The sequence below is a fragment of the Eurypyga helias genome, unplaced genomic scaffold, assembly GCF_000690775.1.
Source record: "Eurypyga helias isolate BGI_N326 unplaced genomic scaffold, ASM69077v1 scaffold9051, whole genome shotgun sequence".
Lineage (NCBI taxonomy): Eukaryota > Metazoa > Chordata > Aves > Eurypygiformes > Eurypygidae > Eurypyga > Eurypyga helias.
In genome coordinates this window covers 20,978-44,630 of record NW_010228905.1, presented here as the reverse complement: position 1 = coordinate 44,630, position 23,653 = coordinate 20,978, and the positions used below count along the sequence as shown (strand labels likewise).

Sequence of the window (23,653 nt, the reverse complement as noted above, 5' to 3'; positions counted from 1 at the left end):
TAAAAATCTCCCCCACCCCACCCTCTCAGCTCCTTATGGCAATATAAAACAAACAAGGAAAAAATTTATAACTTCCTGAACTGATAGATAATTAGCGCAGTGATAAAAGGCATATGTGGCTTTAGCAATGCAGCTGAGGAGGAAAAATGAATAAACCTGCCACTCAGAAAGCAAAGAATGACTGCTGCCATTTCAGCTTCCCGGCCTTCTCCCCCCCACGCAAGTGCAAGATCAGCTGCTTCCCCCTGTGCGGGCTGAAGGGAAGTAGAATCACAGACTGGTTTGGGTTGGAAGGGACCTTAAAGACCATCCAATTCCAACCCCCTGCCATGGGCAGGGACACCTTCCACTAGACCAGGTTGCTCCAAGCCTCATCCAGCCTGACCTTGGACACTTCCAGGGATGGGGCATCCACAGCTTCTCTGGGCAACCTGTGCCAGTGCCTCACCACCCTCTCCGGGAAGAACTTCTTCCTGATATCCAATCTAAACCTCCCCACTTTCAATTTACCCCCGTTACCCCTTGTCCTGTCACTTCAGGCCCTTGTAAAAAGTCCCCCCAGCTTCCTTGTAGGCCCCCCTACAGAAGCACTCTTCCGGAGGTCCGTTCCTGCAGGCACTACGCTCGGCAGCGCACTGCGACGAAGCACATGACTAGAGGATATCCTGAATTAATTTACATAGATATATAAATATATGCGTGTGTGTGTATTTTGTATGAAATATGAAACCCGCGATTTCTTAGCCAACCCCCTAATTTGTCTGAAACAGCACAGGCATAATGGAAACTGCCCACACATTTTTCCATTAAACGTTACAAAGGGAAGGGGGCTGGGGGGGGAGAGGGGGGAACTGGGGATAGAAAAACACATACTCCCTCAGCTGCCACATGCATGCCGTGCATCCAGGCAGCAGCATACACTCACACCAGTGTGTCCTCTTTGTCGTCTTCCGGCTCATGGTCTCCCTCCCGAGTGTGCCGGGCTGCCTGTGGATGGAGGGGAGGGACATGGCCGTGCTTGTGCCCATGCAGGTGTGTCCGTATCTGTTTTGCAGGCTTCCTCTCTTGGATTAGACAGAGATCACCCTGCCACGCCACTGCCCCGTGCAGAGTGTGTGACGATCTTGCAGGTGACTGTTCGGAGTCTGCAGAGGAGCTTTGTCTGGGCGGGTTATGAACAGGCTCCCTATCCTGCCAGCTTCTTGACCCTGTGGATGAAGGCATTCGCCGGGTTTCCGCGTAGTCTGTGGGGCCTGGAGGTGAGCGCTTCTCTCCAAGGAGGGATGAGCGTGTGATGCTGTGCCACCCACCACAGCGTGCAATGCCCACTGCCTGCAGCCCCAGGGAAAGGCGGAAGGGGAGCATGGGGCATTCTGCCCTGTACTCTGCTCTGGTGAGACCCCACCTGGAGTGCTGCATCCAGCTGTGGAACCCCCAATATCAGAAGGATATAGACCGGTTGGAGCGAGTCCAGAGGAGGCCACGGAGATGATCAGAGGGCTGGAGCACCTCTCCTATGATGAAAGGCTGCAAGAATTGGGCTTGTTCAGCCTGGAGAAGAGAAGGCTCCGGGGAGACCTTATAGCACCTTCCAGTACCTGAAGGGGCTACAAGGAAGCTGGGGGGGACTTTACAAGGGCCTGTAGTGACAGGACAAGGGGTAATGGGTACAAATTGAAAATAGGGAGGTTTAGATTAGATATCAGGAAGAAATTCTTCCCGGAGAGTGTGGGGAGGCACTGGGACAGGTTGCCCAGAGAAGCTGTGGATGCCCCATCCCTGGATGTCTTCAAGGCGAGGCTGGATGAAGCTTGGAGCAACCTGGTCTAGTGGAAGGTGTCCCTGCCCATGGCAGGGGGGTTGGAACTGGATGGTCTTTAAGGTCCCTTCCAACCCAAACCAGTCTGTGATTCTGTGATTCTATGGGGAGGCTTGGGGGAGTGCTGGCTGTTCCTCAGCCCAGGACTGCAACCTGGGCCGTCACCACAGGGTGCAGGTGCTGCCAGGCAGGGAGACCATGCAGGGAAGAGACTTTGGCACTGGGGCTCCTTCTGGTCTGGCAGGGGTGTTCTCTTGTGAACTAGCTCACACATACTGCGATCCCCTGCTTGGAGCCGCAGATTCTTCCACTGGGAAAGGTTGCTTTTCCCTTTTCCCGCTTTTGACTCGCCTGACCCCACTCAGTTCAAAGTCAGGTGCATCGGGGTATTCTTTGCAACCAACATCACAATCTCACCACTGGGAAAGGTTGCTTTTCCCTTCTCCCGCGTTTGACTCGCCTGACCTCACTCAGTTCAAAGTCAGGTGTATCGGGTATCCTTTGCAACCAACATCGCAATCTCTGTGGGAATGCTGTACATGGAAAAGGCACTCCTATGAGCTGATGAGCATCTTCTGAAGGAAGGCGTTGTGTTGACAGTGCTAACCATTTTGTGCAGCAGGGGGTAGGAAATGCAGCTGGTAACTCATGCAGGACTGTTGGGATTCATGACTGTGTGCATGTTTTTGTTTTTCACTATATTGTCCTATAACCCATATGCATCACTGCGGGTTATGTTAGTGGAATTTTGCTGCTCAGCAGCTGTCCGGGCAATGTGCAGCCAGGCCCACTCATCCTTTTAACCATCAAAGGTGAGCATTCAACCCGTTTAGGGCTGCCTGGAGGCACTGCTCCACACATCTTTCTCAGCAGCGGTGCCAGCTCCAGGCGTTCCCGCCAACTCAGCCCTAAAGCCAAGCGGTAATCTGTATCTGTTAATTGATTTGGGTTAAAAATAACTTGGATGACTTGACTTTTGCAGCACAAACAGCTGTGCTTGTCCAAGAGAAAGGCAGTGGGAAGGAACAAGAGGCCAGGGGGTGACGACACCCTACGCTCTGGCTTTGCTGATGAGAAATAGGTAAGCGAAATCGCTCGGATATGCAGAGGTGGCTCTAAAGTCTGTGTTTTAAGTTTCTTTTTGGGAAGCAGGATAACTACTGGTGGTGGACTCTGAGGATTTCTGTGTTGAGACCACGAGCCCTGTTTAGTTCTGCTTGTTTCAACCCCATCATATCTTTGGCTGAGTATTCCAGTATGCCCGTTCTGTGCTAACTTAGGAACATAACAACAGCTGCTTCTAACTACTGACCTGTGCCTGGGAACGTAAGACCAGAAGCCCTTCCTCAGGTCTTATTCTAAAGTGAAGAGCACTATAGTTGAGACTGAGCCGAATTTGACCATGGTAAACTCCAGCACCTTGCTAAAGACTACTATAACAAGTCATTCCAGCTAGAATTTTAGTCATTGGAAAGGAGATAGATGAAGAAAACAGAAAAGTGAAAAAGCGGCCCAGCCCTGAATGGATCATAATTTATTATACAGTAGGACTGCCTTTGTTTTTAAGAAAGACTATCACTTAAGGCTGCAGAAGGGCGAATGCTCTCTTGGTCTGTGCTCCAGGACTCATCCTATGAAGAGCTGGTAGGTCCTTATGCGTGGTTATTAGGCTCTCCCAGAGTTTCTAGCCTTGGCAAAGTATAAGCGGTAACACTTGAAACCTTGTGCGTCATTTCATTTATTATAATAATTTTTCCTCTTCCCTGACACTTCGTTATGTTCCTTGTTAATGGCGTAGTAGCATTTCTCAATAGCACCCTAATTTACTAATCCATAAACTGCAGGGATTTGTTTTATATTTCAAGAGGTTTGAATGCCCTCTCATCGCCCTTCCAGAGAAACCTGAGGCCACTGTTCCCCCCCACACTGCCAAGAGAAGTAAACCACTGAGCTTTCTTTCCGTGTTGCAGAAAATACCTGTCTTCCCTGTTAAGTGACTGATCCTGGAGTTGCTTGTGCCTTTCATCCATCTGCTGTCAATTTAACTGGCTCTGCTAGCTAGTGGCTCCTTCTTATGACCTTGCAAGAATTCACAAAACCTGATTTCTATAAAAATTAAGGGTGATCCCCATGTTTACCCTCTTGCTCAACTATGTTTTGTTACTCCCCGCTAGTGCTAGAATATATCCCCGTCTCCCCCCACCGCCAACTCAAGCCTGCATCTGGGAAGATCCGATGACTCGGCCAAGATCTCCAGCTGCTGAAGTCACCTCAGTAGATCAGCTGCAGCTGCGTATGCGCAGTAGCTTTGCCTGGACTGCTCTGTTTCTGGAAACGGAGCATTAAGTGCAGTGCTGAGGCTCTGCAGCCTGTCAGGCTAGGTCTGGCAAGTCCGAGGAGAGCCGCTGCAGCCTTCGCACCACACGTCTCGTCAGTGGGTGTCCAAGGCCCAGGCCACCAGAGCCAGAGAAGAGATTTACAGTACATAACTGTGTACGTAGAGCGCAGAAGGAATTGACTTCGGGGCTGTCTTGAATCTTCCAGCGAAGCGTGACTGCAGTGCACAAGGGGTTTTGCCACGGTGTGCAGGTTCCACTGCATTGCACACAGGTGCATCAGGCCACATAACCCGAAAACAGGCGTTTCTCCAGTAACACTTAGCCTTACCTTCCAAGACACTGATTTGGAGCAAGACAGCCTTTTACAGGATGGAACCGTAAGCATTTATTTACCCATGGTGTAATTTTTACCTTTCATACGAATGCAGGTATCAGCTGCTTAATTACAGGATTATGTATGTAAACTTGCACTTTATAAAAATTTGGAAGTAAAACCTTTGCCTAACAACAGCCTTGTTCTTGGCAGTCAAGTTCCATCTACAGAAGCCTTTCATGTTAGAGACATATCACACTTGTTATTGTTACAATTCAATAAATACTTTACAAAAATAATGCTAGTTTTTAAAAAAATTAAGACATTTTAGCTCACCAATTGTTCCTCCCAGATAGCTTCCTTAAAGAACCGCTTCTTCTGTAGGTCACTGTGCACTCAGCATGTGATAAATGGGGGAAAAGGGCTGGTTGCATGCTTTATCTCAGGGAACTTAGAAATGTGTATTCCACTTTTCCTGTTCTTTAAAAAAATAAACATCTTTTCTTACAAGAAAGAATCAAGCAGATCTAAACACTCTTCATATGAAAAATTGGGGAGTAACTGTGATTTTTTTTTCTTTTGACATTGTTTCCTTCTCTAGCCTCACTCCCCAAAGACTGAGGGCATGCTTCGCTTCCAGGTAGCTGCTCCCAGCACAAGGCATAAGCCCTGACAGCTGCAGCTCCACATCTGAGATGTCTCCATCTGTTCGTAACTCTTGCAGAACCACTGAATCGGGACATTTTCTGCTCCACAGGAAAAACACAGCTACATCTCCCTGCAAGCCTACCCCAGCCAGACTGCAAAGACCTGAGCTAGAAGGTAAGAGGAAGAATTCCAAGAAAAAATTGCTAGTAGCTATCTCCATTCACTTCTGAGTAGTGCCCTTCCAAAAAAAAGTTCTTCCTGTCTTAGATATGACCAGTCATGAAATCAAGTGTAGAGAAAATTGATGCAGTAGGTGCATTAATCTTGTAAACCATTCCCATATGGAAGAGTACATTCTTCAGTCCTATTATTTATAGCAACCTTTAAATATGTGCCCTCCTCAGCCTGGGCCTTGGGGTCTTGTGGAGATGGCAGCTACCTCCCCCTCTACCCCCCCACTTACGTTACAGTTGGGGAATAAAATGAAATGCACATTATTAAATGAATGTAATTGCAGTATAAAATCCTACCAGGCCAAGTTTCCTGTATGTCTGTATGCAAAAATAGGTGTGTGTGAGATAGAGAGATATGTGTTTATAAATTACACACACTATGAAAAATACTTATGTATTATATTACAACTATATACATTCATCAGAAAGAAACTGTCAATCTCCTCAACCCCTGTCGAGAAGACAATGCAGCAGCCTTTATCAGTCCTTTGGCATCCAGGAAATGAATGCTATTTTGTGTCTGAAGAGGAGGAAAACCTTCTCAGTATTCCCTTGCTTCCTGAAATTGCTTGTAGTAGTCTTCATCTGAAGGGTTTTCTGTACACTTGTGCCCATTGTTTGGAGGTCGTGCTTCATTGTATCGGCTCCAGTCACCTTTGCATATAATCCAAGGCAGAATGTCCACTTTGTAATGGAGTTCTGCTGAGAATTCGATGCTGATCAGGTTTGGTGTACCTGCCCCTTTTCCTCTCGTAATCAGCTGCATGTTATCATCGTAGCAGCAGTGCTGTGCTGCAAGCGTTGTGCTTTCCAAAGAGAGCATGGAGCGGATGCAGTATCGTGCAGTTGGCTTATAGATCTCCAGTTTTTCCTTCGGACCACTTGCATCTTTCCAGCGAAAGTTTTTCCTCTTAATTCGATCATAGATTTCAGCAGTGCTGTATGCAACTTCTCTGGGGTAGGAGCATGGGCAGCTGGGAAGATCGTTGACCACTTTGTGCATGTATTTCTTCAAGAACTCGCTTTTGCAGCTCATCCATCTTTCACAGCTATCAGTATCTGTTTAAAGGCAGGAAACGGAAACTTCAGATACATTACGCAGCATCCCGATTAGTATGACCGGTGGTAACAAACTAGTAAAGCGTAACTGTTCAGCAGCAGTAGAAAAGAAAGGGCAGTGGAAGCTTCCTTCCCTGCCTGCAATGTGTTAATGTGCTGTCTTGTCAGACAGAGCAATCACATGTGTGACTGCCTGTAGGGCCTCAGGCAGCGCTACTCTGAATTAGAGTGCAGCACCATGCCAGGAAGAATCTTAGACGCTTTTTCTACCCAGCAAATTCTAATTCAGCTGCCGATATCCCCATGCGTCACAAGAAACATCATTGTGGGTTTACAAGCGACTGAACTGAAATAGGGAGTGATTTCAACCCGTCAGTGATTTGATGTCAGTCTCCAGTTTTAAACCCCCTGGGCCACACACTCACCTTGCAAGAACAGGAGACTCAGATGTTGAAGGATTAAAATACACTTGACATACCAAGATGGCAAGCAAGGCCCTGATTACTTTTTTGAAGTTCATTATTAAGCCCTCATTCAGTCTTCCTTTTAACTAACAAATTCTTTTTTCTGTTTGGTCTCCATCTGCGCAGTGGGGTATTTCAAGCAGCTGTAGTTCAAACACGGAGACTGACATCTTAGTTGGCAAGTGCAGCCAGAAGTGATGCAGATTCTAAAAGGGCGTATGTGACATCATATCAGAGTGTCTGTACATTAGGAGGGTTTAATGGCACCACAGCCATGAGTCATAGCTGGGATTAAAGACGTTTATAGAATCATAGAATAATAGACTGGTAGCATATTTAATACTGTCACATTATTATTCTGCAAGAGTCTTGGGAGAACCCAGTTAAACGTCTCCTGCCTAAACCATGATTTAAGGTGCCTGTATCTCTGGAGTAAGGCAAAGACTGGGACCTAAAACTCTTACCACAAACATTCTTGCTAAATATTTACTTAGTGATCTGTGTCCTGTTTTCCTATCTCCTTAAAGAGTCCTGTCCCAGATGTCATTAACTATTGTGTTCTACCCCCATAGGAGGGAGGTGCTGGATTACATTATTTATCCAATTAACCAAGCATGCAGTGCCTAAGAGCGGCCACACTATGGTTTCATTGGAGAGATGAGATGAGAGCATTACAGAGGTTGGCTGAGTTTTAGATAGATCAGCATCCAGTCGTGCTCTAGGAAGCTGCTTGGCTAGCCCCGCTGCAGCACACAGATGTAAATGTATGCATGCTCATAAAAGTCACTGTCATTTTTTTTAATGTGACAGTTGTACCTATAGTGCTTTTATTGTAGCTTCTATCTGAGGCTATTTCAGCAAAATGCTAAATGGTGGTGGGTTTTTTTTTTTCCCTCCGTTAGTGTGGAGCCTTACAGCTCTTTTCTGAACTTGGAGAGAGAATCGTTATTTTATACCAGAAGCAGCACAGAAATGTGCTAAGAGGAGAAAGATTCTACGTCAGAAGCAAGTTAAGGTTCAGATCATAAACTTAAGCAAGATAATAAGTGGCCGTTATTACTGACCTTTTTAACAGTAAACTCAAAATCTCTGTCCCGCAGTGAGAGGCAGAACAGGAAAATCTATGGAAGTCTCTTATCAGTTACTGAAAGATTGGCTAGGCTGCTTACCAACTTCAAACAGCTTGGTAGCGTTGAAGTCTTCGCTTCCTGCAAGTAAGCTCACTTCAGTGGCAGCTGTCCGGAAGGTATCTTCAATCCCTAAGACAAACAGGTGTTTGTTAGTGGTGGTGGTGTTGTCCCATTAAAACACAATGTGGTCAACTGCCACCCCCTCCTTCGCCAGCTCTGCAAGGTGCTTTCGGCTGGCAGGGAAATAATCTGAAGTCGCTGCAGGAAGGAGCATTCGTTTAATAGTAGAATGACCAAGGAATCCGTGACGTGAGGAAGATAAAGTGTTAGCTTAGAGGAAAGGTCAGAAGTTTTCAAGTTTTAGACCTTAGATTATATTTAAGCAACAAACTGGTCAGTTATGAACCCAGTGCGGGGACAGCAGTGAGGGAACTGATTTTGTTCCTCCTCTTCCCGATGCAAGGCTTCCCAGCATCTCCCATAACCCAGTCAGGAGCTTTGCACACACTTCACCAACGGCCACCTGGTCTGCTTTATGTGACCAGCATCTTCTCCAGAGCAGATATCCCAAGTCACCGCCAGGATAAAAATGAGTGTCCTAATGGAAGCTGTAAGGCCCTGGGTAAAAGGGGATGTCTAAAGGAGACAGCCTTTGTGCCGCTTCTTAAAACAGAGCGACGTGCCTGAAGACAGAGGAATAAGTTCATATCCATATGTGGGCAACCATTTTTTCAGGAAGTACAAGGAAGAATGACACTATTAGAATAGACTGGTGCTTGTTGGTCTCTCACAGTGATAGGGAATTGAAAGGTGTGAGTAGGCAAGAGATGAAAAACTTCTCCAGTCAATCCCATACCACTCTGCCTCTAGCAATCGTATAAAATATCAAGGTCTTAAAACATCACGATCTTCTAAAAACCTCCAGGTAAGCGTTTTCTACCAGTAGAGAGAAACACGGATTGCCAGAAAATGTATTAATTGATCTTGCTGAATTAAACATCCTTTCACTGCTGCTTTAGTTTGGCCTACCAGCTAATGTCTCCCTAATGTTTCTCAGCCATGTGTCCTTAAAATAAATGTCTCTTCAAAGAAGCATTTGAACAGGTTTGGGGTTTTTTTCTCTCCACTAAATTAAAACCCTCCAAGGAGAGCAGAAAGCTCTTTAATATGTGATAACTATATGGTTAATAATATAATATATGGTCTGTTCACCATCCATCTTCTTGCCAATGAACTTTCTCCTGATCTCCTGAACTGGGGCATAATAGTGGCTTGCAAAGCTTCAAAACAGCCTCAGGCTGCTTTTCAATACAATTATCATAGGGTTATGCCTTAACTCCAGCAGTAGATGCAGAATAATAGATACCCAAGAACCCATTACAAGGCAGTAATTCACTGCTTGAATTATAAACACCAGAAGCTGAGCTTTGCCCTTGTAATTTTAAAAATGTCAGCACAGCCCCTAAGAGAGAATATATTTTGCCTGCTGATCGTTGGGGGTCTGTTATATGACATAATATATCCTTTCAAGTTTGCCACTGTTTGATGCTAGCTGGTAATAAATACTGGAGAACGTAACTGAGGGCTACAAGCTTTCTTCTGGGATTAACCCCTTATTATTGAGGTTTTAGGATGTATGAGAGCATACAGAAATAATTTTCCTTCTCCTGAACTGCCTAGCAGCCAGTACCTTGCAACTGATGCACACATCTATCTGCGAGTGAGAAACTTCTCTCCAACTCTCTCACCGAGGTTCCTAAGTCTTCTCTCCAGCACTGCTGACATTTCACCTCCCATCAAAAAACCTGACCTCCAGTTTAAGAATTTCTGCCTTCCTGACTCATTAAGTAAACTCAGTGAAAGGCATACCACCACAGCATGTGCTATTACTTCTGTCTGATCTTGGGAAGTAATGAAATTGCACATATCCCATGCGTTGGGGCAACTACTGCATCACTGCACTACAAAAGTGCCTAAATCCAAACACACAGCAGCATTTAAAGAACAGCATGGGTAAGTTTTCCATAGCAGATTTAAATTTCTATGGCGTAGGTTTGGGTGCTCAGCCTTGCTTTCATCAAAGCAAAAACTGCATGATGGCAAGGAGACCTCCATTGCTGGCATTTAGATGTCAACGCCTGTAGACAGGTAGGAGCGAAGGGAAGGCCCCTTGGCCATATTTGTTGAACAAGCCAAAACTGTACATCCCTTCATCCCATTGTCTACAGCTGTCGCAGGACCAAACTCGCTGTTTTATAACGCTCCAATTATCAAGCAACACGTAATGAAATAGAGATGACATTTCCACCTTAACACTGACTTTCTAGGACAGGAAATTTTGTATACTAATGCCCAACAAACTCAAAATCTCTGGACTGAAATGCAAAGCAGGTATTTCAAGTATTTTTTCATCTTAATACACATGGAGTCTTAAAGAAACTCTGTATACATTAGGCACAAAACTTAAAAGCCATATGACTGGGGGGGGAGCTATTTGTTCACAACACAGGCATGCCCGTTCCCTGCACAGCAAAATAGGAGCTCACGGAGGTAACAGCACAGCTGTTTTGACGTTCTAAAATCAATACTAATTTGTTTCAAGAGAGTAGGTTACACCCTTTGCAATACAAAACATACCGTGCACAGAAATTACTGTTGTAACCTAAAAAAAGCCTGTATTTCCCATTTAAGTCCCAGGGGTAGTAGAGTGCCTCTGGCAGCATATTATTACCAGCGAATAACCTGCCATGTCATAAATGTCCTTGGAAACCAGTTGTGTCTCTTCCCACCGAAACTCTTACCTAGCCAGGAGCAACAGGGCCCTGGGCTTTGTGTCCAGGAGGGCTCTGCTCGCTGCCCTCGCCCGCCTCTCCCCCACCCCTCCCGTGCCGTTCAGGTGAACGTGACCACACCTGGGCAGTTGGGCCTGTCGCAGGTCCGTGACTCCGTGGCAGTGCAGGCGTACCCGCAGGACCTCGTCCGCTTCTGGTTGCCGCTCCCGCAGGTGACGCTGCACAGGGACCACGGGCTCCAGTCTCCCTCGCCATCGATGTAATCTGTGCAAGAACAAAGGTGAGGAAGGAAATGAAGAAACAAAACTCCTACTACGCGAAACTACTGTGCAGTGGTTTTGATTAAAGTGGCAAAACACGAATGGAATCCAGATGTCTCTACCTGAAGCTTGGGCTAAATGCCAGGCGTAAGCCTGCTGTTTAAACAGTTTTCACACTTGATGCTCCTCAGGGAAATGCATGCAACATTATTTGAAAAAATATTTCCTTTCTCTTTTGACCTTTTGGCAGCTGAGAATCCTCAGCTGCGAAGCTGGGTCATGAACTAACAGTAACATCTATTCACGTAATTCCCCTCTATATCGGAGTATGTTTTCTGACCACAGACTAATCAGGCACAGGATAAATGGAAGTTTTCTTTTTCTTCTTTTCAAAACACACAGCAACAGCACAACAATACTCAATTAATTCTTAGGACACAATGAATGCTGGCCTCCGGGAGGCTGAGGGTCATGCATGAAAATTGCAGTTTCGTTTCTCAGTCCCTTGAACAGGAAACACATAGTACGGGAGTACTGCCATGAATATAGGGACCCCCATAAGGATCCTGCACCCAGAACAACGTGTGATTTGTAGTTTACATTACTAAATAACATAAAATCTGACTGTTTACTACCAGGAACTTTGTGAAAATGAACCACGATTTTATTCTCCCCAGTTAGACAGCTAAGGGCAGTCAATACCGAGACTGCAGCACCGTGGCTCGGTGCTACTCTAAGTATCTGAACCCCTTAGAACCAGTCAGCTCTGTTAGCCGAGTTCACTGTTGCACATCCCACCTCGTGCAGGCCACCACATGCAATCCATGAAGCAATCCCAGTTTTCTTGCCTTCCCACTGGCTTCCCCAGCTGAGTGTTGTCTCTCGCTAGGGATTGTCTGGCTTAATGGATTTCCCTGCAATACGGGAGATAGTTAACTGACCCTGTGATCATAACCTGCTGCCTTTGCTCACTGGGGTTAAACTACCACTGGTAGCAAAGCAAACTCGTGTGTAGTGACTGTGCGACAGCCCTGCTCTATAGCTATAGGCTGAATGTGTACGTACAGCCAAGACACAGGGACAGATCCCTGCCTACACTGGCCTCTGTGCTACACGCGATTCCCGCTCCCCCCCACGGCCATGCCGTCTGTGGGCTTCCTGAGCTGGTTAGTAGAACATGTAACTTGATTTGTACCATATGTAATGACTGACGACAACACTGTGGGATGCTATTAAATATTTATTGCCAGGAGTATGGGAATGTTATGTATCTCACTCGTAGGAAGCTGCCTAGATGCGAGTTCCTCGTGTCAGAGACCTCATGTGCTCTTCCTCCTTTCCTGACATGGCTGCAGACTGGGAAGCCACCACACTTGAATCGGGTGTCCATGGTGTGATGTGGGTGAGAACATGGCTACTGTCTGTGTGCAAAGACCCGCGGTTCTGGGATTTGCCAACAGGGAGGCACTACAGCAGAGTGAAAAGGCATAAAACAGCTTAGGAAAAGCCACGATCTGCCCCCTCTCCCTGGCCTTGATCTCCTTCCCAGCTCTTTTCCAACTCTGATTTGTTTCCTCTGATTTTGTTTTTTAGCAGGGGCAGGATGAGGGAGATAGAGCCGTGAAAAGTGTGAAGAGGTCAATGGGTGGAACTAGCATGAAAGCCCCAAGAGGGGCAGGATATGCTGCTACATTCTCCTGGCCAAGGCCAATGGCACTTGACATTTTAGGGTAGTGAGAAGGCCAAGAGTCTTTTAGAATTAGTGGAATGCTCTGGCGTACAGCACAGAGCTCTAAGGTAATTTTTAGGCCTACCTAGCTAGTGTCTGTCTATACTGCACTACGAGACACAGTTTCTACTATTAAATACACCACGTTAGATTTTCAGCTGGAGCTCAATCTATTCTTTCCTTTTTAATATTTGTAATTCTTATAATCTTTTTTCCTACCACAATTATTTGTGAAAGCAATTTTATTTTACGGAAATGAATAACTACCTAATATATGAATTCTTGGCAATAAAGCATGCCCATGAATAAATGCAGGTGCAAAAAGAAGGGATAGACTTTAATCTTCTGGCCTCAAAGTTTAATACAAGTGTATGTGTTTAAATACACTGTTCCACGAAAAGTGTCTCTCAATTGTTAAAGCTCTAGGACTTGAAGTTAACCAAAATGGGAAAAATAAGACGGAACTGGTGCATGACAGCCACTCTGCAGTATCTAGGGAACACAACCGAAGCACCAGGGTAAAAGTACTGTGGCTCTGAAACCCTGCTTAACTAAACATCTTCTATATTTGCATACAACTTACATCCCCGAGGCTCTGAGCTACCTGTGAGCACCTATTAGTTCACTTCCCATGAGTCATTCCCATGTGGATAGTTACAGCTGTTGGGGCAGTGAATGACTGTCGCTCCTCCCTCTTTCTAGTTTCTGTAACTGTTTCATACAACAAGCTGAAAACAATTGTTTTCACCATGACACATCTGGAAGAGAATCACACATGCAAATACACAATGTTCCTGCTGCATATGCCACTCCCCACACATGCACCAACATAATTTGTCTTGTGTATCCACCAAATACTACCACGTTTTAAATCTTGTTTATTTATCCAATAATTACATTCTGGTTCCCAAACCACCGCACGATTCTAAATTTGTACTTATCCTTCCTCTAAAAATAAATATGAAACCTTGTTTCCTTTGCTTTTAAAAAAAGTACATTTAGGACTAAAAAAAGGTCCTCTTATGGCATAACTGGTATGATTTTCAAGATTATAGACTTACTAGTGGAATGCAGCTACCACAGTACAGCTTGTGCATCTGCGCAGATTTGTATTTAAAAGCTGATGAACAAAAGCCACATGTTGAAAAATTCTATTTTGCTTGGCCTACAGTCAGCGATGCCTCACCATTCTCATTTCCCCCAAACTCGTTTTTACAATCCCAAGATGCCCATAAGAGGCCTGGAATGCAAACTTACCATACTCCGGCTGCTCCTTGGACTCAAATGTCCGGTGACTGGGTGCATGACTATCCCACCCACCGAGAGGGTTTAGGAAGTTGCTGTCCTCAGTAGTGCTGTCATACTTGTAGTCCTGGTCACCGCTGCTCATGCGAGTCAAGGTGGAAGACCTCTGCCACCAGTTTCTCCAGTCAGGTGATGGGACTGGCCAGCTAGGCTTGCTGCTCTCTTTCTGCAGATCCTTGTCCGTCTCGGTGTCGGGGCCATCCACCACTTCAATGGTAACCTATGAGGTTGAAAATAGACCAGCCTGTCTGTCCGTATCTCCTCCGAGTCAGCGGGAAGCCCTCTATACAGCGAAGACAAATGACTGGTGTTGCCTCGCAAAGGGGCTGTGCAATACTGCAGGGTTCGCACGTTGCAAACCATATGCAGATTACTGAGCCCAGAGATACGCAGCAGCTGAGTGATTCCTTCTGCTACCTCTGCTGAATCCGGCCTTGGAACAAAGGCTAGGAAAAATCCCACACAAAACAATAACCCATGCTGTGCCTAAACCCTCTGCAGCAGAATCTTCTGCCTTATGGGGAAAAGATGTTTAAACCCGAACATACATGACTGGGAAAAAGAAAACCAAACCTGTTACTCTGATTACACTGAGGCTGAATTTGAGGCAAGCATGAGGCACACAAGCGTGTAGAGACCACTCCAAGGACTCGGACTGACTCAAGACAGTAGGGGCTAAGTAAGTCCATGAGTGCAGAGGTGGACGACGCAGAGCCCAGGGTCTCTGCCTGGTTTGCAGCTGCCTTGCCCTCAGCGGCAGCTCTGCCCATCCCCTCGCACAGCTCTCCCCACAGCACCAGCGTTTCCATCGTACAGTGGCATGGGCTGTCACCCCCGTGTGAAACCACCCTCTGCCATGATAAGAGCCGGCAGCTCTTCCAACACTCGCTGAGTCAGTCACTTGCTGCGAAGCCCTCTGAATCTTGGCTCTGGGCTTCTTCAGCAATGGGTTGTATATCACTGTACTCTCCAGCACAGAAAGGGGACCTGCTTCAAAGTTTGCTGCCCAATTCCCTCACAGACATCACGAATGTAAATACAACTCTGCATAGAAACAACCCTTGATTACTCCTTTGCTGTGCTGAACAATGTGCAATTATGAAACTCTTGGATAAATACTATGTGGTCATATAGGTGGCTATTTAGATAGAAATAGGAAGTAGTCATCAGAAATTTTGTTGTGCAGGTATGGTATGGCCACAGATACACTGTAAAATGATCTGATGCTTTGTGCTAATGTGGTTCAGTGATTACACTGGACTGGCCAAACAGCCATGACACAGAAGTGACTATCAGATATACCTACAGTGTTTAATAGGTATGGAGGTACTCTTCGTGTTTTACAGATTTACAGAGCAGTGTTTCAAGACAGTACTCCGAGATAGAAAGGTTGTGTAAAACCAGTAAAACCAGAATAATGTGCTATTATGATAAAAGTAATTTACATGGCTCTACAGATTTGCATTTTTGATAACACAATCACAGAATCACAGGATGGTCAGGGTTCGAAGGGACCTCTGGACATCATCTAGTCCAACCCCTCTGCCAAGGCTGGATCATCTAGAGCAGCTTGCACAGGAGGTTTTGAGTATCTCCAGGGAAGGAGACTCCACCCCCTCTCTGGGCAGCCTGTTCCATGCTCTGTCACCCTCACAGGGAAGAAGGGTTTCCTCATGGTCAGGTTGAACCTCCTGTGTTCCAGTTTATGGCCATTGCCCCTCGTCCTGTCACTGGACACCACTGAGAAGAGCCTGGCCCCATCTTCCTGACACCCACCCTTTACGTATGTATAGGCACTGATGAGATCCCCTCTCAGACCCCCCTTCTCCCAGCTAAACAAACCCTCTCAGCCTCTCCTCATAAGGGAGATGCTCCAGTCCTCTCATCGTCTTCGTAGCCCTCCTCTGGACTCTCTCCAGTAGTTCCCTGTCTTTCTGGAACTGGGGAGCCCAGAACTGGACACAGCACTCCAGATGCAGCCTCACCAGGGCACAGTAGAGGGAGGATGACCTCCCTCGACCTGCTGGCCACACTCTTCCTAAGGCACCCCAGGACACCATTGGCCTTCTTGGCCACGATGGCACATGGCTGGCTCATGGTGAACTTGCTGTGCACCAGCACTCCCAGGTCCCACTCTGCAGAGCTGCTTTCCAGCAGGTCACCCCCAGCCTGTATTGGTGCCGGTGGTTATTCCTCCCCAGGGGCAGGACTCCACACTTGCCCTTGTTGAACCTCATGAGGTTCCTCTTCGCCCAACTCTCCAGCCTGTCCAGGTCTCTCTGAACAGCAGCACAGCCTCTGGTGTGTTACAGGTTTAGCTTTATACAATTGTTAGGAATAAAATCACAAGACACACACAAGAAAAAGGAAGAAAAGAGTGTCCGTGTTTCTTCAGCTACCTGTGATCCACAGAGGAGTGTGACACAGGAAGTGAACCAGCACTGCTGCCATAGCTGTGTAGCTGCAGACACAGCTGCACAGGCAGGACAATGCCCATGCCTCTTGTTTTGAAGAAAGGAGATTTTACATCTATTTCCTGCCCTGCATTTGACCACAGACCAGGTCATTGAAATGAAACAATTTTGAGGCTACTAAGAAGCTCCACTGGGAGAAAGACCAAGAGCGAGGGAAAGTGCTGTTGTCAGCCTAATAGCATCTTTACACAAGAGATATTTTAATCCCAGACTAAATGTGGAATTGGAATGATTACTTCATTAAACCTCAGTTTCTACAGGCCAAGAATTAAAAATGGATTTCATAAGTTTGAAAACATCAGGGTTAGTTCAGGGATTCAAAATTGTCGCATCCATCCAAGCAAAACAGAGTTTTCACAATAAGTGAAATGGTGTCACTGAGTGCTAACACTGTGCACTGCTGGTCAGGGGCAGGGCTTTAGTACTGCCCATGTGAACATTTGTATGACTCTAGTACTTCAGTAGCAAGTATGTAAAACCACAGTAACTCTGTAAGTAATGACTCAGCAATGTGAAAAAACCCAAACCAAACAAAAAAGCCCCCAACCAAACCAAAACAATAACAACAAAAAAACCCAACAAACCAAATAAACCCCCTCTCCTATTAAAAGGCAGAGGGCACTTGATAATCATTCCATTTGTTTTGGTAATCTGTAGTTATATGGTAGTGAATCAGCATGAACTCACATTATTTCAGCCAGGTACAGTTTGAAGAACCACAGGGACTTGATTTAAAATACTTAGGACACCAAGTCAGTTTAAGCAAAAGAGGGTTTGTAGGGATAGAGAAACTTCTGTTGAGCTACGTGCTACATGGGGAGGAGAGGCAGGTGTAACGCACAAACTTCCAGGGGCGCAAGACCTGATGAAACTTCCAACAGTGCTGCCACTTACTTGCTTTCAAGACAAGTCTGTGCAGGCAGATATCCCTATTCAGTCTGTTTTTCCTACCAAGGAGGCTTATTACAAAGGTCTTTAAAATGAGCTTTAAAGCCTCTTTAAAAAGTGAACATAACAAAAGTAAAATCCAATGTGTTAGACTGACACACACCTATATTCCTCTTCGCACTGTTTTAAGCTTTGATTAACTAGTTGTTTGTTTAATGTGTGGCATAAAAACCATAGAGCAAAAGAAATTCTATACAGAGTCCTGGGATTGTCTGAACTGCCACGCTTGGAAATTAAAAAAGACAGCTTTATTCGACTCTAGTTGTGTTTGTTTTCAGGGACTCAGCTATGCTCTGCCCAGCCCTATTTAACTCTAATGGACCTTCCAGAGGCAGGGAGGAAATCAGTGAGTAATCCTAGTAATCACTCCATGGTATTGACCCAGAAGTGTGAGAAGAGGCTGCTGCTTTGGGTGAGCAATTGCGCCCCTGTCCCAGTCTACAATTTTGAAAATCAGGATTCACTGAATTCTTCCCAATATTTACAGATAGACTTAACAACATTAGCTCGTGACTATACATACACATAATACACAAATATTTCTTGTTTGATTGATTTCTATACTGGTTTTTTTTTTAATAAAAAGAAAAAAGAAATCAGATCTAGAACTAGAGTAATTAAAAATGGGCATTTAAAGCAGTTCTAGAAAAGCTTTCATGCTGTATAACTACTCCAACAAAAACATGTTCTCTCAAAAATTAAAATATAGACCTGGTTTAGTACTTCTATCTTGGAGACTGTTTCAAAGACTTCATTTTCTCTGATTTCTTCTTCCAGTCATTATCAAAACTGTAAAGATTTTTTTTTTTTTTTGGGTCAAGCCTTCCAAAATGTCTGTGGTAACATGGTTCTTCGCATAAATCCACAGTGACCTCCAGAAGTATTCAAACTTACAAAGAAGCTGCTTCTTTTATGGTTGTGTGAGCTATTAATAAGGACATTCCTCTAAAAATTGTTAAAAACTACTGGCATAGGTACATTAAAACAACAGATTTGCAGTCAGTTTATAGTGAAACAATTGTATCAAGCACAGATGTCTTGAGACACCAACATCCAATTTTCTCCTGGCCAAAAATATATACAGAAGATAAATATTATCCCCGCCTGCTGGAGCGCACAGAAAGTTCTGTGTACTTCATCCTGTTTACTCAGACAATGTTTCTGAATTCACTTTAATGGTGTAAACATTGCCTTAAGCGACTGGAAGATTATCTTTCAGGAAGAGCTACATTTGCAATATTGTGCAAGCAGTGGATTCTATGACATTTCTATCATCCGTTTCCATCATGCAACTGATGCAAATCTGCAACGCAGAACTTGCCATTCCGTAAAGGTAGATACGTGCAAGTCAGTAATGAGGTAACCCTAACAGAAGAACAGAGATCAGTTCATTATAAGACGCTGAAATGCTAAATTTAGGTTTACACCACCCAACCACTTTACTTAAAATGGTATCAGGAGCGACACCAATTGACTTCTGGTTATGTCATGACAGCTCACTTAGAACAGTGTTCTGGGCTTGAAAAGTGAAGGACCCTCAAAATTTGCTGGGAGCAAAGACAGCGTGACTTGAAACTTGAAATTTATATGTAATGTTGTCAATCCTAGTTGTCAATCCTCTCTGATGGGCCTAACTGAACCCCAGAGTTAACAATCTGGTCTGAAACCCAGCGCTGAATTTTGCACTCTGCTGCAAGCTCTCCTTACACCATGACATTACGAAATCTGTGCAGAGGTAGTAACAGCCCTGGTACTGAAAACGGTTTAACCACGGCCCCTGGCACCCTTCTCTGCCCAGACCAGTCTCTCCAGCTTGCTAGGAGGACTAGCTAGCTCCTGGCATGGCTACGCCGTGCTCCCGGTGCTGCAGCGAGCTCAGGGAAGCAGGCATACTGGCTGCAGAGATAGTCTTGGGAGCAGGGAGTTCTCCACCGTACAGACCCAGCCCAAGGACCATGAAAATGAACATGTGCTCTCTGCTTTTCTGGGTCTTAATTTACCCATAGGGACAATTGCTTCGCTACTACCTTAAACTATTCAGCATTAAAAGCATTACAAGAAATAAGCACTAGTGGGGCACTCCAGTTCTTACTGTGCTCCATCCGGGATGAGATTTACTGGTCAGAGCTCAGTACTGAGCCTTTTGTGACGATACTGAGAGGGTGTTGCTTTCCAGTGCAGTGAAACCAGCAGCTTCAAATGACAGGTAGAACTGCTACCTAAAAAACACATCTAATAAAATGTGTTAAAGGTGACATGTGATATAGATGGAGGTGAGGGAAATGGCCATGGATGAACCCGGAGAAATGGCACATGATTGGAAGTCTGCAGTTCTTTTTTAAAAGCAGATCATACAGCCTTATTTCACTGTAGTTGCCCATGTTCTTAGAGTGGGTGGTTCTGAGTAGAAGTTTATTTAAGAGAAGGTAGAAACTGAATAGATATCACAGAGAATAAATGAAGCTAACACGGCAGCACTGGAGTGCCGTAACTGGTGTATATAGCCCACAGGCTTCGTGCAAAATCACTACGAAAACATGCCCAAGCAGGCAGCATTAACTACTTCTGTCTTAAACTCACTCATATCAACTATTACCAGTCAAAAGCAAGGATACTAATCACAACTGATTCAATCATATCCTGACTTACTTTAGTTTTCCAGGGCACATTAACATGTTTCTTAGGACAGGAGTCGTGCTGAATGCTGCACAGTTTCTATTTGCAGCTTGTCTCGTCATCCAAAACGTGTAACACACCCATCGCAACTGGAACTCACCCAGCTGTGTTTCAGGTATACTGGTTGCGAAGCTTGATCAAGGTTCAAGTTCTCTGAAGAGCATCAGCATCAACAAAATGCCTTTGCCTGACACACAGTAAGGAGTTTTCCCCTTTTCTGCTCATTTATCATGGTGTCCAGCACTGCTAGAAAAGCTGCAATGCAGTGGGACAACAGAGAGCAGCACGCTATCTGTTACAGCACAGAAGCCTGGGAAACCAGGAGTAAAAAGAAAAGGGGAGGAACAAGAGCCAAAGCTCAATTTCAAGTTGAAGCAGCTAGCTCCAGAGGTTTGGTGTCAGAGAAGAGCTGAGAGGTTGTAAAAGACTGGTTATAACAGACAAGAAAAACCCATCAGAAATGGAAAATAAGCAGGTTCCCACCTCCCATGTGACTTCATTCTGTTAGTCAGGAGTAAGAACAATTCTCTCTTATTCTGAACAATATCCCTGCCCAAATACAAGGTCTGCAAAGGCATCCAACGGCTAGTTCACCAACCTACAGAAGAGTGAAGCGTCAGACCCTGTGAGCCGGTGCCATTCCCATTTGTAATGCTTCAAGGAAACCTACATGGAAGGGATTTTCCACTTGTAAAAGGAAATCCAAAGAAACGTGTGCTCAGTTCTTGTAAGCACCTTCTAGTCCAGAAGTCTTCCAGGCATTGACACAATCATTAAAATGACACAAAAGAAGAAAACAAAAAGCCCCAAACCAAACAGCTAGCCTTTGCTCAACAGCAGCTACTGCAGCTACTCTCAACCAACTGGCATGGAAGCAATGCTAAAGCATAAAATGCCACTTGAAATGACAGGCGATTTTACAAGGCTGTAACACCACAGAAAGACCAGTAAGTGTTGTCCTGGTCTTGCAGGCAAATAATCAAATAACATTTGGATTACTGCAGCTCCAACTGCTGTTTCTGAGGTTTTCCTAGAAGACCGTCCACTATACTTACATTTGATTACCACCTGATAAATACACTAGTACCTGGGGACATGTTAATTTCCTGAATTCTTGTGATGGTGTTCTGATATCCACCACTTCCTCCCTGGAAGAGCACACAATGAGGGCATGATACAGCAGTTGCTGTCTCACAGGAAACCAGAGAAGGAATGGCCTTAAACAGAACTCACTGGAGTACCTTTTTGATCTGCTTTTTCAGGCTGAGTTTTATGTCTCTTTACCAGGCTTTTAAAATTTCCAGGTATAATTTCCCATAAAAAATGTTATTTTTGGTCTATGCAGGTTTGTACTAGTAGAAGGGAAAAGAGGCTGTGGGTCTTTGAGAGGTAAAGGTGGCCATTGTACTAGATTAATACACACAGGCTTTTTTCTCTTTCCAACCTCACTGTCCTGCAAAGAATTCTAAGTTAACAGCCCTGGGATTGTAATTTGCAGAGTCAAAGCCAGTGTGCAAAAAGAAAAACGGGTATTGATTCTGTTCTCACCTGCCAAACAGCTAATGAGAAATTTGCAAGTCAACACGTCTCATTATTTCCATTCAGGTCAGTATGTTACTGTTTAAGGAGCAAGAATTCACTATAAAACTGTTTCCCTGAAAGAGTGGGACGTCTTTTACAACCTTTAGGCAGAGAAACAAACCTTCATTGACCCTGCAATGAATTAATGGGAGTTTTGTCTCCACGAGGCCTGACCTTCTGCAGGACTCCCACCCAGGAACTTAAAGAAGCTTTGTATACTCCTATTTGTGCACCTAAGTAAGCAGTCTAAATATAATGCAGAACTTAGGGATCCTGTTTGCGCTAGGGCTGATCCTTGTGCACAAGACCTCTGGATCAATGTTTCCCAGTGTTTTCCAGTTTACAGGACTGGGCTTCCCAGTTGTCAGAGTCCAGCAGAACTGCTGACATAGTTGGCTGACACATTTCCAAGATCATATGGTGGGAAAAGAGTTCATAGCAGAAGCAGTTACTATAAAGACAAGCCAGGGAAATGTTTCCATCTCATTTATCTATTCCCTGGGTCTAAACACAAAATGCTGTTACCAATCAGAGGTGGTCTTTGTTTCCCCGTCCTCCTCTGTGGTTCACGTACTGTTCAAACAATGATCTTTTACACTATTTCCCTCATGCCACAATCTGGGGCCCCTACAGCTTCCCTACCTTCCCTTCCTGAGGCTTTCTGGAAGGCTTCTCCTGGCGTGAGTGATGTGTCCAGTCACCACATGTTGAACATGTTTACTACCTTGGCCTCTCAAGTATTGGACCTGCACTTGATCCAAATCTGTTAGGCTGCTTAGGTTGCAAGCCATCTATGATGTAATGGAACGTCAACTTGGAGACAGCTTGTTCTCGCCCGATCATGTTGGTCTCTCACCAACAGATCTATTTTATCTTTACGTACGTACTTCTCAGACATATCAAAAGGATGGTAATTTTGTGGGCTGGAAACTATAAGAAGCCAGGAATTAATTTAACCAGAAAACCAGTTCTATTAGTGTATTGTTTTTATAAGCACATCTTAGGCAGAACAACATTCCAATTTATTGTTTTGGTTAAAAAAGACTGCTTATTAATGCCAATTTTGCTTTAAGGCTCTGAATTAAAAACAAATCAGTCATTTTTTCCTCATTGTAATCCTTGAAGTTTTAAGATGCAAGTGGCTTGTAAGAGGCTATTCCAAACCCAAGAACAGTTTGAGGAATAACATATAACAAAATTTCTTGCAGACAACTTTTTTTTATTCCAGGCAGCTGCTGCAGAAGCTAACTTTAAGTCTCGGTTCCATACCGAAAACCACATTTTGAGCTGAAAGTTAAAGACCTGTTCTTTTATAACCTTTGGGGATGGTTGCATTTTATAATAGCATAACAAATGAGAATCTGTACCCAAACAAATTTTGCAACAGAGAACTGAAAACAGAATTTAAAATATCCACTTAGTATCAAAGAAGAGTGTATGTTCTAAAACGGCAATAGCAAAGATGACTGTAGTATCATAAACAAGTCTCTGTTGATAGACACAATTATGCCATCAACATTATCCAAAAAGGAATTCAGAAAAAAATTGAAATCTGTGTATTCACTTAGACAAAATGTATATTGTATTTTCTTTATATATATACTGTGATATCTACAATGTATATTATCATATATACACTCTCACTTGGTGCTACTGGTACAGAGGCAGGGTGTTCTGACTGCATGTCATGGAAGCCAGGCTGAAAGTTCCCTTGATTCAGTAAAATAATTTTGTGCAACTCATGAAAAAGCTATACATTAACATAAATTTGTACCTGAATGTTGGGATTCTGCCCATTGATATCTGCTTTGGACAGGTCAGGGAAGTTTGGGAGATCCAGAAGGAAAGATCTGGGTCCATCTCTCTGCAACGACGTATGGCCG

General features: G+C 44.6%; 1 protein-coding gene across 1 annotated transcript in view; it reads right to left on the bottom strand.

Annotated features, from left to right (window-relative positions):
• Positions 1-5,734: 5,734 nt before the first annotated feature.
• The window catches only part of ISM1 (isthmin 1, angiogenesis inhibitor), a 27,656-nt gene continuing 9,737 nt past the window's right edge, over positions 5,735-23,653 (bottom strand). The window contains 5 exon segments of the mRNA XM_010160197.1: positions 5,735-6,411; positions 8,045-8,134; positions 10,918-11,061; positions 14,044-14,311; positions 23,545-23,653. The exon segment at positions 23,545-23,653 is cut by the window's right edge and continues 35 nt beyond it. Coding sequence (XP_010158499.1) covers positions 5,894-6,411; positions 8,045-8,134; positions 10,918-11,061; positions 14,044-14,311; positions 23,545-23,653 — 1,129 coding nt within the window. The 3' untranslated portion in view covers positions 5,735-5,893.